This window comes from Balaenoptera musculus, chromosome 9 (genome assembly GCF_009873245.2).
Source record: "Balaenoptera musculus isolate JJ_BM4_2016_0621 chromosome 9, mBalMus1.pri.v3, whole genome shotgun sequence".
NCBI classification, from domain to species: domain Eukaryota; kingdom Metazoa; phylum Chordata; class Mammalia; order Artiodactyla; family Balaenopteridae; genus Balaenoptera; species Balaenoptera musculus.
Genome location: NC_045793.1, coordinates 87925553 through 87943620, shown reverse-complemented (window position 1 = coordinate 87943620; position 18068 = coordinate 87925553). Strand labels below are relative to the sequence as shown.

The 18068-nt window shown below is 37.7% G+C and overlaps 1 protein-coding gene across 3 annotated transcripts in view; it reads left to right on the top strand.

The window, feature by feature from the left end:
• The window catches only part of RELN (reelin), a 531612-nt gene extending 513783 nt beyond the window's left edge, over positions 1-17829 (top strand). Inside the window, exons 58-66 of one of the 3 annotated variants that reach the window (XM_036863166.1) lie at positions 43-116; positions 939-1100; positions 1841-1998; positions 4028-4247; positions 6053-6250; positions 6920-7018; positions 7654-7737; positions 11619-11624; positions 16715-17829. In XM_036863166.1, coding sequence (XP_036719061.1) covers positions 43-116; positions 939-1100; positions 1841-1998; positions 4028-4247; positions 6053-6250; positions 6920-7018; positions 7654-7737; positions 11619-11624; positions 16715-16811 — 1098 coding nt within the window. In that variant the 3' untranslated portion in view covers positions 16812-17829. The remainder of the gene's footprint in view (positions 1-42; positions 117-938; positions 1101-1840; positions 1999-4027; positions 4248-6052; positions 6251-6919; positions 7019-7653; positions 7738-11618; positions 11625-16714) is intronic. The other 2 variants (XM_036863168.1, XM_036863169.1) reach the window with 2 other exon arrangements.
• Positions 17830-18068: the final 239 nt, after the last annotated feature.

Below are 18068 nucleotides of genomic sequence, written 5' to 3'. Positions count from 1 at the left end.
TTTAATCTAGCCTGACACATACCAATTGTTTGCTTGTTTTAGATTGTGGTGGGTTGTGAAGCCACTTCTTGTGGTGACCTTCATTCCGTAATGTTGGAGTACACTAAGGATGCAAGGTTTGTGAAATAATGTTTTACATTTCCTCCAAACGTGAATATAAAATTCAAATGTTTGTCTGTTTTTAAGGCAGCTGCTTACAGGGGAGCATTCTTATGTATTAAAAGTGGCAGTTCCTGTGTATACACGTAAAAATTTCATTTGTATAAAATTCACACATGTATCTTATTTTCAAATTTTCCCTTCAAACCAAGAAAAATCAATGTTATATTACGCTGCAGCCAACAAACTTTACATTGTAAGATAAGTAAGACACTACGTTTGTCCTCAAAGTAGAACCCTCTTTTATTCACGTTGCTTGTTCTCAACCAACCCTAATAAAAATATAGATCAGTGAAAGGTCTGAACATGCTTTAGCTAGAGTCACACCTCCTAAAGCATAGTAGCAGTACTGAGCATCAGTCTGACAGAGGAAGGTTGCCTTGTTGGTGCTGGCAGGCCTGCCTCTCACCACCACTTTGAAAAATGAATTATAGTGAGAAAGTCTGGGTAGATAGAGAACTTTGTCAATCGACTCCAGGTGTGGTTCTTGTAACAATATCAGTGGGAGGAAGTCGCTAGAATGCCACTCTGTTCCTGCCATCATTTTATGCTGTCATCTGTGAATATATTAACGTGCCTGTAAAGAGTTAGGATCTATCTCATACGAGGTAGTTTTCAATTTTTCTTTTTATTATCTGTAATTATAAATATATATAGGAAATAGGAAAGTTACATTAAAATGTCTTAATTTAACCCAGCCCTAAAGCATTCCCTTGACATTAGACAGGTCATATATTTCTCTGAAGAGCTGTCTAATGCAGCCTTTTTGGTTTCTGCAGGTCCGATTCCTGGCAGCTCGTTCAGACCCAATGCCTTCCTTCCTCTTCAAACAGCATCGGCTGCTCCCCCTTCCAGTTCCACGAAGCCACCATCTACAACGCTGTCAACAGCTCCAGCTGGAAGAGAATCACCATCCAGCTGCCTGACCATGTCTCCTCCAGGTAGGTTGCATACTAAGGTAAACTTTGTGGCATCATCTGCCAGTCTCTGCAGAGCGCATACAATGAGGCGAGAGCAACTGATAAAATGAGGCTAGACTTTTAGTTGCAGCCCTAGTACCCTTTCCCCTCATCTCCCCCTCCTCTCACCAACCCATGCCCCTAAATGGCAATTGCATGTCCCAAGAAGAAATAGGATCTTGTTTGTAAATGATTCATAGACGTCAAATTTTCTTTTGATTAAATACCACAGCACACACCAAACTCAATCACAGGCCCAGAGTCACAAATGCCCAAAGACTTGGACTTGGCACCGTATCTGCCCCAGTGTTCTGTGCTCCCAAGGGCTGTGCTGCTCCTCCCAGAATCAGTGCCCTCTGGGTTGCGCCAGGCTGGTTGGGTTACGCAAAGCTGCAGGGTAAATATAATGGCGCACAGTCTTCCTAGAGCAGCATTGATTTTCCTCAAAGATTTGAAAATGATACACCACTATAGGGAAAATAGACAGGTTTATTATGGAACAGAATAGGAAATTCACATAAAATTTTCAGGGCTTTTGGGGTATATACTCCTAGAATGTGAGGGGTACACATTCATTCACCTCCACCAATTAGATGCTTCGGGGAGAAGTTTGGGAAGCCCTTTTCTTAGAAATAGCCCCCATTCCCAGAGGCTGGATGCTGAACATAGCCATGGAAGATAACAGCCTCCTGAATCCCTTCTGCTCTCTGTGGGACTTTCAGTGCAACACAGTTTCGCTGGATCCAGAAGGGCGAAGAAACAGAGAAGCAAAGCTGGGCAATTGACCACGTGTACATCGGAGAGGCTTGCCCCAAGCTCTGCAGTGGGCACGGATACTGCACCACCGGCGCCATCTGCATCTGCGATGAAAGTTTCCAAGGTCAGAATCCCATTTTGTCCTTCTTGACACAGGAGACCATGGAGTTCTCCTCATCTCAACATGCGTGCAAAGGCTGCTAGGAAATGGATAGAAACTCCGGCCTGAGGGATTTGAGATAGATGATACACTCTTTGATCACATAGTTATTTACCTTTGGAATGAATTACCACGGGTAATTTTATGCTATGTTCCTTGAATTTTTAAAAATGCAGATTTTATCCTCCCAGGATATTCTATAGTACCTCACATTCTCCAACTTCCGTATTACTCCCTGCTCCAACCCCTACCATTCACACTTGATTTCCACTCTGGACCTTTCTCCTGCCTGGCCTAGCTGCCTGTCCCTAGATACTGGACCAATATTCCTTCTCCCTGGACCTTTCCCGGTCCAGGGAGCGGCCACTGTCCTCCCAAGATGGAGACGACAATTCAAGATGCTCTGTTTCCCAGGTCACTCTGTCCCATACGAAAAAACCTTCATGGCTCAAAAAAATAGACTTTTACTGCTTGAATTTCTAGAGGCTAACTGTGTATTTGGGGCAGAGTATTTAGTCAACTCCTAACATCCCAGGAGATTGCTATGTCGGCCTGTTTGAAGGCCTGCAGCCCTGCTTTCTTTTGATGCAATGTTTCTCATAGGTTTCAGCCTCTATGTTACAAAGTTCACTCTATCCAATTACCATTATACCCTCGGAGCCTAATAGCAATGCACAGTAAATCTTTTTTGAGTGAATCCTTACACTGCCTTATCCTTTACCATTTACACAGTATCCACCAATACATTCAGCAGAGTCATTTAGTATTTATGATATTCCCCATAAATTAGCTATGGTTAATATCATTATTCCCACTTTACAGGTAAAGAAACTGAGACTCAGGGAGGTTAAGTGACTTGCCTAAGGTCACATAGCAAGTACATGTCAGTAAGAAGACCAGAACTCAACTGACTTTCCAGTCAGCCTTGCTGTCTCTCAGAGCTGAGAGAGTTATCCAAAGAGGACCAAATTATATAGCTTCCCCAAGGGTACAATGGAAGAACCCATAGATTTGAATTGAGTAGAATCCATTTAGATTTCTTGACGGATGCTACTTTCTTGCCTCCAAGTGTAATGAGTATAGTAAATGTAGACCGCTGCACATCTCTGAGGTTAGAAATTACTTAGCTGCCATCTTTTTCCGCTGGTCTCATTACCACTCAGACCAACTGGGTCTGTTTGTATATTAGCTGGAGAATTTGAACTTTAGGCAAATGAACAAATCAAATGTCTCACAAGGAGTCCTAGGTGTCTGGAATTTGCCCTCTTCCCTGATCCAACAGAGCTATGACCTTTCGATTTTGAACTATCGTAGACATTGAGAAAAGTTGTGCTGTTCCAATGAAGGAGAAATGCGAAGACATACACATTAGCTAAAGTAGCACCTTCCTTAAATGGCCATATTTCAGCTCTGTGGTCTCTGAGAGACACTTCCAGTTTATTATTCATGTATTTATCCCAGCTTCATGATGGAATATTTTATATGTGCTCAATATTGTGCTAGGTGCTAGGATCCAACAATGAATAAAATATAGACTCTGCTCTCAAGAATCATCAAATATAAGAGCTAGAAGGAGAACAAGAACATGACTTATTTTCTGCTACAAAATCACGCTAGGGGACAAGAAATTAGGTTGTCTCTAATGCCAGGGTGAGATCACCCTCTGGAGACACGTCATTGGTAAACATACAGGCCCAGCCAGATGCTGTAGTTTTTTAACAATGGGCTTATACAAGAAATAAGCACATTAGCACCTACATATTTTAGTAAACATTGACTCAAAGATAATGGTATTTTTCAGCAACACAAGCCAATAATTACTGAAATAAAAGAGAAACATGCATTTCTGGGAGTCTATATCTGCTTGGTATTTTGTCATTCTTACAATAAATCTGAAATTGATTGGATTAAATCTGAAATTGAATGCTTGTTCTTAATCTTTGATGATTCTGCTTGTTCCAGCTAATTTTTGCAACTATTCCTTTCCCTCTAGGAGATGATTGCTCTGTTTTCAGTCATGATCTTCCCAGTTATATTAAAGATAATTTTGAGTCCGCCAGAGTCACTGAGGCAAACTGGGAGACTATTCAAGGTGGAGTGATAGGAAGTGGCTGTGGGCAGCTGGCACCCTATGCCCATGGAGACTCACTCTATTTTAACGGCTGTCAAATAAGGCAAGCTGCCACCAAACCTCTGGATCTCACTCGAGCAAGGTAATACGACTCCCGGGTTGTAGTCCAGACATAGAATCAGTCACAACGCCTCACTGTCTGCTGTTAGCAATGATCATGAACTTTATGGCACAGGTGTCACTAAGCAGTGGAAACCTAAATATCATCCGAATTTGGTATGAAAAAGCGTTATATGTTTTCACAACTCAGAATTATGCTTTGCTTAAATTTAGTGTAGAATTACCTTGTATCTCTTCACGCACACTGGCTGAGTGTCGGTAACATAGGCATAAGCCTGGAGAAATGGCCAACTATAAGAAACGGATAAGTGTATCCCATCAACACGTTGAACACTGTGAACTCACACAATGTTAGAGGCCAATTGTATCTCAATAAAGTTGACAAAAATAAATAATTGGTTATGAATAATCTATATAGATAATTTAATATGGACCATATGCAAGCATGTAAATATAAATGTGAATGTGAAGAAGATTCGTAGTAATGCAAACATACATATTCCTGTATTTAGCATATGTAGCTATAAAAGGAAGTGGAGGATCGATGGCTGGATGGATGGGAACTTTAAAAGTTCACATGATTTATGAGCTGCACGCTAATTCAGAATAGAGAGGACAGAGAAAAAGAGACCCAAGAGGGTTCCTTCCCCACTTGCCCTTCCCAGCTCTACCACCTTAGCCAGAGCAAACACAGCTTATTGTCTGTGTAATTCAAGAAGAGATTCCAAGGCTTTATAAAGGTTGCAAAATACTAAACTACTTACTGAATGCTCAAAAGTGCATGAGTATTTTTGAGAATTAAATGTTGGGTTAGTGGGAATGTAGATGTTTACTTGAAGCTTAATATTAGTAATGTATTTTCAGAGGCAGAAAGGCAGGTTGGGGGGCCTTCAATATGATAAACAATAAAAATATTAAAAAATTAATTCCTGTAGAGTAACCATATAACTAACCATAGATGCCAGAAGTTGTTGTGTCCACCCATCCCCAATTTTTTTCCTACCAAAAAGATGTACATAATCTAGATCAACCTGATGTCTTCCTTGACCCCATATATAGCTACAACTAGCCACTTAGTTAATGATTGCACACCATGTCGTACAAGTAACTTTGCTTTAAATTAATTAATGCATTTAAATAATACATTTACCAGTTTAAGTCAGGCTCTTTATTTGACCACCTGTTAATCACTAGGAATCTTACGAGGATAGATTTCCTATGTTTAAAAACTGTATCTTCTAAGGGTAAGGATGCCTGTGAAAAACAAAAGGACACGTCAAACACGATAACAGATATGGTCCACAGCCTGTGTGTCTAACTCAGTTTTCCCTCTGCTCTGATCTCCAGACATCCTTTCCTAAAATAAACATGATGATTTAATCCTTGTCCAGATTCTGTTCAGCTTGAAGCTATTTGTAAAAAGCACGTAGCATAAATACTGTGGTTTTATTTCTTGTCCTCTCCATGTCCTCAGCTGCCTATTTGGCCCATATCACTTTGCAGAGAACAGAAGGTGTTTCAGGAGAAATGCTCTAACAAGATTTCTAACATCATAAGAAGAAAAAAGATCTTTGAAAGTCAAAATTTTCACTGTGTAGAACACCAGCCTTCTGGGCTTATTTTTCATATGTATGATGTAAAAGATAAGTTCAGTAAACTTTGTCATTTATGTGACTTAGTCATAAGACTGGATGCTTCTGTTTTTACTATATTATGAACATGAAAATTATGGACTTTAAGAACGAGAAAGATAAAAAAATAGAAAGTATAACTCCTTGAATACTTCCTGACTTTTGTTTACACATGGTTTCCCCTGTGTTTGTTCAGCAAAATCATGTTTGTTTTGCAAATTGGGAGTACGTCGCAGACAGACAGCTGCAACAGCGACCTGAGTGGCCCCCATGCTGTGGACAAGGCCGTGCTGCTGCAGTACAGTGTCAACAACGGGATCACCTGGCACGTCATCGCGCAGCACCAGCCGAAGGACTTCACACAGGCTCAGAGGGTGTCCTACAACGTCCCCCTGTAAGCGGTCAGAGAGCAAAAACATGGTGTCACACATGATCCTAACAATTAACAGTGTTTGGTGAAGTTACTGAACCAACGCCGCAAAAGTAGGTGGTGGCAGAACCAAGACTAATTCAGATCTCCAGAGTTGTGTTACCGTTTTCTGTTAGGACCACAGACAGAGCTGGGAGCCAGGATGAGGGCAAGAGGGAAGAGAGAAAAACAATTAAATACAAGGGTGCGCCGTCCGTATTTCCCTCCCAGTAACCAGTGTTTCTAGTCGTTTAGGAAACAACATTTTTAATCTTCTGCTGGGTACACCGGTTTAAAAATTTGCTGAGGATAGGCAGCTTAGTCAGTTTTGCCTGGCATGGTACCCCAGCGTCTAGTACGGTGCCCATCACATAGAAGGCACGTCACATTTGTTGATTAAAGATGTGACTCTTCCAGGTACTAGTGGAGCAAGGGGAAGAAGGTAGAGAGATGTAGAAGGATTGCAAATCCTTGAGTAGCCAATAAAACTTGATGCTGCTTAGGAGAATACTATGACCTAAGCAAATCTAAATTCCATACCCAAAGTTATGTTGATTAAGATTAGACTATTGTAGTTGAAGTCTGGAAGTCACCTACCAGAAAGTTCTCTGTGTTCTAGTGTTTAACCTCTCTGTCCTTCTATCTGTGACCCAGGGAGGCACGGATGAAAGGAGTTTTATTGCGCTGGTGGCAGCCACGCCACAATGGAACAGGTCATGATCAATGGGCTTTGGACCATGTGGAGGTCGTCCTGTGAGTATCTGATACATAGCATCTCATGTGCATTTCAGAAAGGTTTGAAATTCCTTTGATATGGCATGCTCCTTAATTCAGTAAGAACTGTCCCTGATGAGAAACCCCCATGGGACCACTTTGGCTTATACTCTTCCACAATTGCAAACTACAGCTCTAGTCAACAGTGAAATAACAAAGCCCCAAATATAATTTAATATACCTTAGAAAACTTCAATAAGCAAAGGTTTATTTAAGGGTTTGACAATATTAATTAAATTGGATCGAACAGAAGTCTCCAGGTAAATGGGAAACAATGCCTACTACCAGATCTGAGTTGCCTTATAAAATGGAATGACATCCTGAAAAGAAAAAGGATCTGTACTGGTCGATGTACAGAGTATCACTAGGACATGTGCCCAATTACAAACACCTGTCCTAGCAACAGATGCCTGGGGCATTCTTCCATTTAATGACATGGTCAAAACTAGAACAAATAATTTGTGGTTTCAGATTCCTCGTGACCAATCCCAGCGCCTAAGAAGTCAAGGGTGTTCCCCCATGGTTTCTCCCATAGAATAAAGTTGTCAGCGCTCTCACCTAACTGGGTTGACTGTTCCACAGAGAGATGACTTGCTTTTTCTCTAACAATCTAGTTCCTGTAGAACTGGAATGCTTATGTCTCGACGGGTTCGGACTGATGGCTCCAAGTGGTTGGCAAGGAGAGGCGAATCTTCTCGGTAGATAGGTTCAAATGTTCATTCTGTTTACCAAATCGAAAACGAAATCAGTCCCTTGGCTGATTTCAGTCATTTTGAAAGCACATTTAAGTGATTAATTGGTAGGAAACCTACCAGATTTGTTTTCTTTCAATCATAGCCATGAGCTGAATTTTTCAGTCTTGAGTTAGCCCTCGTCTTAGTTTTCACTGAGGCACCTGCTTGCATGGCATCCATATCAATCCCCAAATCCAAGAGCAACCCGGTTCCTACACAAGCTCCCACTGTGCGCTCTGCTGCTTTGGACAACTTGCTGGGCTCTGCCTCCATAAGATAAAGTTGAAGTTTAAAGTAACAGTCCAGACTCACTTGAATCTATATTATGAGGCTGATGTTTTACTTAGATTTTGATTTCCTCAGACTGCATTATTCCAGGAGAATAGACTAACCTGGGCTCTAAAACGAATGATGTATGGTAAGTTCAGAGAGAGAGATATCCAGACAGACCAAAAAACCAACCCTCTAGCCATTACGCTCTGGCTACTTTCCTTTCAGAGCAGCGCTTCTCAATCTGATTGAACATCAGAATCACTTAGGAGCTTTTGGAAGCATCAATGAGTGTCCCAATGTCCATGCCCATACCTACGGATTACTTGATTTAAATTGATCTGTAGTGAGACCTGAGCATTGGTCTTTTTTAAAAGCACCTCAGTTCATTCTAATAAACTGGTTGAGAATCAAATTTAGAGTCAATAACCAGTTTTTATCTTTCAAGTCTCTTGCCAAGACAGTTTACATTAATGGGGCTTCCTGTGCCTGACAAAGCATTACCAACTTTTATGGAAAGTTCAAAGCTTGACAGTCCTCAATAGAAGGCAGGATGCTAATACTGACCTTGGGTAGATACAACAATTGTTAACATGTCATGTGTTTGAAAGGATATTTCTTATCCCCCCCATCCAACCAAGCAATTGCAGTTATCCATTTTGGATTTCAAAGGCATATTATCACCACAGTTCCCTCCCATGTACTAAGATTAAAGAGTAGGTGGGGTCAGAAGTACAAATATACTCCCTGGTATAAAATAACCCCTTGACAATTTGGGAGCAGAACAGAGTTGACCTGCTGCCTCAGAGGTTCTCACCACACAGCTCCCCAGGGAACCCTCTGGTATACCTGCTGTTGGTATTAATTTTTATAAGCAGTAACCAGAATCATGATATTATTACAAGAATCAAGGTCAGATTATATAAGATACCAGAAACCTAGCATTTCTGGTGTTTTTCTGGAGCAATAATCTGTATTTATAAAGACTTCACTTTTATTCCATCTCCAGAATTTTAAGAGTTCGAAGAATTTAGCACATAGGCACCTGTCTGCTCTTATTCTGCATGATCGTTTCAAAGTCTCAGGGCACTAAAACATTTCAAATGAGAAAAGAGCATTGCCACACATGCAGAGTATTGCATGACTTGAGTTTTATTCAGTCTTCTTTTGGTGAATAATTTTAAATTATAACTTTACACGTGTAACCATAAAATTTTATATATTTATATAAATATGTGTGTGTATATATATAATATGTTAAAATTTGTTAAAACTAAAGGAGTCACTTTGTTTTCCTTCTTTTTTGGAAAGAAGAAATACTTCATAAAGCTGAGTTCAATCAATGAATTGTTTAAAAAATACGGTACAAAGAAATTATATTTTCAGAACTATGTTTTTGATGTTTTGCTCTTGTCTTAGGATTTAATATTTCTATGCCACTGTATTCATTCAAACTGCTTTTTTTCAGAAGAGTCGCAAAAAGTTTTAAGGCATTTGCTAGTTAATATGCCCTTAGTAGCTCTACAAAACAGTTACTTTAATTCATTCATTTGATGAGCTTAAAAATGAAGTTCCAGATAATTCAGAAAAATAAAATATAATAATTTTTCCAAGTGTCTTGCAACCAAATAAAGCACAAAGAAGCCAGCCAAGGTTCATGTCACAATTCACAAATATTACTAATTATAACTTTGCTGCAGTAGATGTATATTTAGAAATGGAGAGTTGGAATACTCCCATAAAGCCCTATTAAATTCAAAATATCCTCCTAATTAACTATACTTTTGTATAATAACACTTAGTTATAGGAACTAATAATGTTAACTCCTTAAGTGTGGAGGGAACAGGACGCTGAGGTGCATATCTCAAGAGATACAAGCCCTGCCTAATTGAGTGCTACAGATAGGGCAACTAATATGTTTTTTGCAACCAATGGTTGGGGGTATACATTTTTAGAACATATTTTCTTTTCTGAGTAAAGATTGGCCCTAATCTAGCTTTATTACCATAGTTTAGCTTTTGTGCATGTGCACTAAGGACACATGCTAAAAACTCCTAGAAAGAAAAACTGTGGTCACGCATGGTATCTTGAGTCTAACCTCAGTACTGCCCATATTAACCAAGAAGATACATGAGTTTGATGAGAAAAAAATGTAGCACTTTTGAAAATGTTTCAAGGTTTAGGAGTGTATCCTAAATGAGCAAGATAGAGAATATATTTTTAATTTAATGGTTTAATTCTAAAATACTCCATCCAGAAGGATTTGAGTTTCATAAATATGGATATACAGAAAAAGCCCCACACCATAAAGATAAAAACCACAGTTCTAGCATTTAACAAGCGAAGTCACTTATGCCTTATGCTTGTTTGAGAGTGTAATCTCCCCACTCTGATGATGTTTTTCAATAAAACCTGCACATGAAAAGCACTTCATGATGATAAGCCCTTGCTAATCTGCCACAGAACAGATGAACTGAATTGACAGATCACTTTTTTCCAGCCTCACTAGCTTACAAAATGTCCTCATCCGTAAAGTCTGAGTGATGCAGCTTAACACAGTCATTGACAATCAAGCGTCAGAAACCTAATTTCTCTGAATTCATTGGCTAGTGTAGAATATTTGTTTTTCAGTAAATGTTTTTGAATACATTTGGGCAGATCCCTCACAAGATCCATGCTGGTGGGGTTCTTCTTAGGATAAAAGGGAATCCTTTGTCTTATTGCTGGGCACTCATCCTTCTATCCTAAGAATCTCCCTCACCCAACTATGCATTTCATTCACACATCACATTTCCTGTGTACGTGTCTAAGTCACAACCTGTCATGTGTACAATGAAGCGGGCCAATTTTTGCATGTGTACCTTGAAAGCAAATTGCTCAGCAAAGAGTCAGCCTTTGTGAATTGATTTACTAAAAAGTGAATTATTACCACATTTGCTGAGAATTGGAAATGAATATGCTGCTAACTATGGTCCTAAAGGCATTTATCAGATTTTATAATATGAGTTCCATCATGGCCATTCCCTCATGTATTCATTACTAAGATACTGTCACATTTTTGGCACAAATGATTTATGGAGAACAGCATATTACATTTGTTGCAAAGCATATTTATCCTTTATTAAATTTGATTGTGTTGTTTGATATAGAGGACTTACGTATTTTTAAGAGCCCATTCCTTAATATATTCAGGAATAAGTATGTTCTAAAATGTAAATAATTGAAAAATCAAATAATAAAATTAATGGTAGTTATTAAACTATTACTTTCATATTTATACTTTATATGCAACATTTATGCCAAATGTAGTACTATAGCTACATGTACCTTGACATACGGTTATGAGCAAATATTGCATGTTGCATTACATAGAAAAGTTAAATATATGTATATATTAGGTATAGAAGAATAAGAAATAACTTCTTTAATTTTTATTTTCAAAAGAGATGAAAAATCCTATATCACATCTAAACCTGATCAGACTTTTATGACTAATCACAGTGCTGCATGTGTTGAAAGGCATTTTTTAACTTGTGTTATATTTCATTATTTGCTGTCATTGGTTTTCCACTAGAGTAAGGTAAGTCCTCTTACTAATTCCGGGGAACTGTTTACTAGTAGTTTCATCAGTGTTACCTACGTTAACTGAGAAGTTTTGTAGAAGACCTTTGCAACTGAAAAAAAAAACCTGTGAAAACAAAGTTATATGTGATACTGAAATATACTGGAACACTTGAAACCTATATCATGTAAACTCGGAGTTCAGCCAAATTGTGGTAATTTTCTGATGTATACAATACGGGGCACAAGAGCATAGACCAGAGTACCAATCAGCATTCCTTCATTTGAATGTTTGACTCTGTGCCTGGGATTTTGTTAGGTGCTCTTGAAATGTTAACAGTTTATAAGTTTGTTATGAGGGGAAAGTGGAAATAGAAATGTGTGGAAAAGAGCTAGGGGCTTTGATTAAATGCAGTGTCTTTCAAAAGATCTCTTATGCTGGAGATGAGTGAGGATGCCTAGACTTCTTAATTCTATTCTAAGTTAATAAATGAACAGGCAAAAGGGAATGGGTTTATTCATAACATTTGTGAGTTCTAGATGCTATCCTTAGGTAAGATTGGCCTTTTAAAATATATATTTACATTTGCTCTCTAATAGAGATACTTTAAAACTTAGGAAAGAAGGCATCCTTAGGTAAGATTGGCCTTCTTTAATATATATTTACATTTGTCCTCTGATGGAGATACTTTAAACTTAGGAAAGAAGGTAAAATGGTTATCATTTATTAAACATCTGCATATTCTACTAGAAGCTTTCATTTAATCCTTATAATTCCCCAAGGTACACAATATCAGATATTATTCCTATCCCCATTCAGCAGGGAAAAGAAAAATGAAACCTTCTACATTTGTAAGATATATGAGCCCACACTTATCTACATGTAGCCCTCCTGAAAACACATGGCCTTGAAAGTAAAATGTACTTTTTTTTCTTCTATGCAGGGCAGTTTCATTGATTAGTTTCAGTGGCAGCTTCCCATTCTACTCTCATCAATATTTCTCTGAAAGATAATGGCAGTCACTGGATTCTTATTTTTGCATTGATATAAAATATTATTTATTGTGTCATTTTGTTTTGATGAAAAATAAATTACTGAACAGTAAAAATGCCTAAATTTCTGTGAGTTCAAATTACTTCTACCAAGTCTCTATCTTCCCCATTTCCTTTAGAATCAATTAAAAATCAGTCGAATTTTTTCAAAATAATAACCTAAGATAGTGGCTCCAGTGAAGAAGAGCAGTTCGAGAGAACACAGTCACTAGTTCTTGAAAAACCTTGCAATATCCGTATTTCCTATGCAGAAACAGGGAAGCATTTTATTATTCCATATGCTGTCTAAAGTCCCCAAATTCCCTCAGTGATAATGGAAATTTAAGTTAGCATTTCCAAGAAGTCATCATTCTCCCTTCCTTCAATGACTTAACTCATAATGGGAGTTTATAAATGGACCTAGTTCTATTCACAATCAAAGCAAATTGATAAGTACTGTAGTTGATATGCCTTGGGATGAATATGACCTGCTTTCACTGGAATTATCATAAAAATACTCTCCCCTATAATCGCAGTGAAGAAATAAATCCTTAAAATTCCACCACACCTTAATTATTTTGGTTATAAGTTTATCTATAACTATACATCTACATGTATCAAAAACAAAAATAGGCTCTCAGATCTGCTTCACAAAAAAAGATAATAAGCATGAGATCTTTAAACTTGTTTAACATTCCTCTAATGCCCAATCCTATAACTTAGACATTTTAGAAGCCACAACAAGTTTAATAACCATGTCAGTTTATTAAATGGTCCTCGAAGCAGGCAGCACTTTGGTATAGCTTCCCATGGTGCTTGATTTTCAAAAGCTTATGAACTGGAAAAATCTGCTTTGTTAGATTCCAACCTAACTGTCTCCAGAGATATTTATGCTTTACATTTACATAACAAAATTACTAGTTAGTTTCAAGTGTGCTTTGAAAATGTGGCCATTTCTAATGTGACTACAAAACACTAGACATCTATAGCAAATGCTGAGTGCATAGCAACATTCGCAGAGATCCAAAGATATGCTACTGATACGTAAATGTATTCAAAATTAAAGGGTATCCAATGACTCAAAATGCCTCCTAAAGTAGAGGTCAGCTTCCAAGCTGGACCGATCAATTATCAAGGTATTAAAAGATCTGCAACCTGTTAATATTTATTTTCTCACATACAAAAATGAAGAATTTAAATCAGTCCATAATAAGTAAATAGTTATATGGAGAAGTTGCTTTAAAGCCATTAAACGTGCACATCAACTTTTGTTCAAATTAAATGTTCCTTTGTTCCCGGATATTGAGGTCACTTTCATGTCCATCTCGGTCGCATTAAGATAACTAAATATCTTGAGTGTTCTGAGTTTATCTTTTTTCCGTGTAAGATATTTTAACTATTTTAAATTCTCTTTGAGTACCTTATATCTTTAAATGTGTTTTCAACAGAATATTTTCATTGCTTTAACTTTGCAATTATTCCTTATAGTTAAAGAGTAATGATTTACAACAGGAATCCAATCAGTAAGTCACCATAAGTTCAACAAACATGCCTTGACCACCCAGGGGTCAGGCAGGAGGCTCAGCGCTATGGTGTGGGGCTGGAGGGAGTGGGGCACATCCACGACACGCACCGCAGTTTAGTCATGGGGAGCCAAGATGTGAACACAAATCATTTCCATGCAAAGCAGAAAATGAGCACTATGAGGGTTCACAGGAGTGGGGGGAAATCCCTACTGCAGGGGGTGAGCAAGAAAGAAAATGTGATACTTGAAAAATAAGTAGAAATCTTAGGAAGCTGTGTTGGGGATTGTCCAATAAGGCAGATGGAAGGGGCTCAAGGTGAGTTTGAATAGAGATGTCTGTGTGAGGTGTAGTGGATGAAAGGACTTGAAAAACAGAGTAAGGTGAAACATGTGGAAGACTTGAAATAGCTGGCGAAGTTGACTTACAGGGATTATGAATGGTTTTGTTTGTTTTTTTTTTTAACAAGATAAAGCCAGCATTTGAGGGAAAGTTTACTGAAACTGGTGTGCAAAATTCACTGTATGTATGTGTGGGAAGATACACACAGACACATACATACAATTACACATTCAGTGATACTTTCTTAGTATTTCATAATATCTTTTCAGTGGTGTTTCTTTCATAAGGGGAGAGAATGTGGAGGCTAGCTTAGGGGGCCACTGTGATAGCTCAGGGGAATTCAGGGGAAGGGCCACAAGGTGTCCTAGGATGCTGGCAGGAAGACAGCTAGTGCCAGCCCCAATCTTCTGTGACTAAAGAGGTGAGAGGATTCTTTCTCCTGACACTTGATTAGTTCAATACATTAGGTCGTTGTCCGTTTTTTGTAACTAGACTTTACATAGGCAGCAATTAGTACTTATAGCAGCTAATGGATAATGGATACATTCATTTCCTTCTTCAACTATGACATTGATACGGATCAACTTGGTTGATACAGGGGAGCAAGGAGGATAGTCAAGCTACCTGAAGACGAAATCTGATTTTTTTCTTTTTCTCTACAGTGTCTTCAGAGTATATTTTGTTTCCATTCTATAGTTTCTAGCATTTTGATAGTATAGAAAGCCAGGGTGAAAAGTTATTAGCACTTTATTTTGCAAAATATATATCAATGTGATGTCTTCTTTTTATCAAGTTTTCAGCACAGATACTATTGCTTTTTGATCAAACATATCTGATGAAATTCACTTTATGCATTTTCCTTTGAGAGATTTTATTATAAATGTTCTTTTCTAATGATCAAACATCTAGAAAATCCTATTTTAAAGGTTTCTGTATGTTACAAGTGTTAGTATAATATCCTAGGTAAAACAGTATCATTTTACACCTTGCCTGGTCTGTTGATCATTAATAACTCAGAAGAATACACTGCTCAGTGCAAAATTATCCATTCCCACCTCTTTACCGTGACTCAAGTTCATGTCATATTGACTGACCTTCATGGTGATAGCACATCACATGACATTATCCTGCTTCATACGCATTTTATGTTCCCATAAAATTAAGGAGGAAAAGACATTAGGACGAGACAGTATTCAAGAGACTCAGTGAATTTGGAAAATACTAAGAGGCTTACACTTAAAAACCACCCTTCAGTGCTACATAGAGACATGTTGTCACTCCACTCCATGTGTGAAAGGAGTCTGATTCTTGTCAGTGACCTTATGGATAATGATCCTTTTTAAATTACATTTTCCATACCAAAATTTTAACAGCTGTCTCTACCAGTATCGTGCATATTCCTACAGGCTCCTAAAATCCATTTTCAGTATTTTTATCAGCTTCACGTAGAGTATGTATGCATGAACGTGTAGGTACATACATGGGGGGAATATATACACATATATTTACATCTATACATTGAATTACACTTTCTTAGTATTTTATGATCTTTTTTCAGTGGGGTGTCTCCTTCATAAGGCCATGTTTATAGAATATGACCCAAGCTGCTTATTGTTTGAGGAAGGCAGCGGAATCCGACCTTCTGAGAAAAAAACTTACTTCCTCATTTTGCCCCGAGACTGCATAAAATAGGAAGGTCAAGCTGATTCAGATAACACGTTTGTTTTCCCTTTGTTTGTTTTTGCTTTTTAAGCTTTAAATGAAAATGTTTGCTGAAAGAATCAAATTATGCTTTCGTTAAAGATGTATTTGCATAAGGTAATGGGTACAGCACGCACTTTGTCTCAAATGAACTCCAATCCAAGTAAATGTTTTCAGAAAGAGTTCAAGAATAAAATGAAAAAGCCAAAAACAGTTTCAGTCCACTTTTGCAATGAATCAAGAGAATTTACCATTTTTTCTGGTTCGGACCTCACTCATGAAAAGAAGGGGATTTCTTCAAGGCCAAAGGCAGTGAATTCAGGTGTCAATCTTTAGTTGTTCTGTCCTGGGGTGGTAATGTCAGCATGACCTATTAACCCTGAAAATTTTCAAATAAGTATCAGGGTAACTTAAGACCTAGACTAAGGTCCTAGATTGTGCTTTCAATGATGGGACTTACATGCTCTTTCTCCTTTCCCTCCCCTGCCTCTATCCTTTCTGATTTTAACAGCACTCGCAAACAAAATTACATGATGAATTTTTCACGACAACATGGGCTCAGGCACTTCTACAACAGAAGACGAAGGTCACTTAGACGATACCCATGAGGAATCAAAAAGTTTATTTTTCCTTCCAACTTGTGATGTGTTGTTTTCCGTTCTTTTAAATCTCGTACTGCATCTGATATCAGGAAATTTCTGTGAAGGACTTGGTGATTAACTGAAAGCCCTTCTCAAGACTGAGTATACACCACTTTCCCACACTGTGAACTAATGACAAGTGACTTATTTTCTCATAAGTAAATGTCTTCATGTTGATGTGTCTGTGCAAATTGTGATCTGTGGTAATATCAGTTACAGTGGCAGTATTGAAAATAAGAAATAGTTTAACAGAAAAAAAAGTTTAAGCACAAAAGTTTAAGAGATTTTATGTTTAAAATGGCATTTAGTACAGTATTTAACATTCTTGGTCACAAAGCTATTTAAGTGGACTGTATTTCAGCTATGTATCATGTTTTATATGATTAAATTATCATTGTTTGTCCTTTATGTATTCTCTTCTACAATATAACAACACATTGACTCTGTATTTACTTATGTTGCAATATTTTGCTGCTGAATTTCAGGCTACTTATATTCTGCAGAAAATTCATTGAAATACCTACTCAAGAAGATAGTTGTAAAGATATTGTATCTCCTTTAATATACCCCTTGAAACGTATGTTGGCTTAGCGTTGTTTTGTGGATAAGAAAGATGCCTGACCTTGACATTTTTTCTACTTAAAAATTGTGGATGAAGACCCTATCTCCCACAAAGGAGTTCCCATTTCCTTGTCTAAAGGTTCTTTTAAAGTGTTCTGTGGCTGATTTACTAACAGTAACTGCCATTTTGTGTCTGTGGTAACAGAGTGATTTGTAAAACAGTGGATGTTTTCATTGTGTTCTCTTTGTGGATTGTTCTTCCTGCGGGTCATATTCATACATTTCTGATGAAGTTGTACCAACACCAGCAACATTATAATGGCCCTGTAGCCCTGAACTCTCTATTAACTTAACAAAAAGGTTGCACTCTAGGGTGAACCATGCTAAAAGCCCATGCTTAAATAAAAATTATGTTCAAAAGCCATTTGAAGTTCATTTGTCTTTATTTACTGTTAATTAAATTTTCTGTAGGATTTGTAAGCCTGGCCAGGTTTGGAAAGAACAGTGTCAAATATATTTACTGTTTTTTTGTTTTGTTTCGTCATTGATAATAGCAATTATGAAGCCACACTCTCAATGTAGCCATTTTTCTCTTACTCAGTTTTTTTCTATTATTCACTCTGTAATTACACTAAGAAAAGTCAGTAGAGAATTTTGAAAATT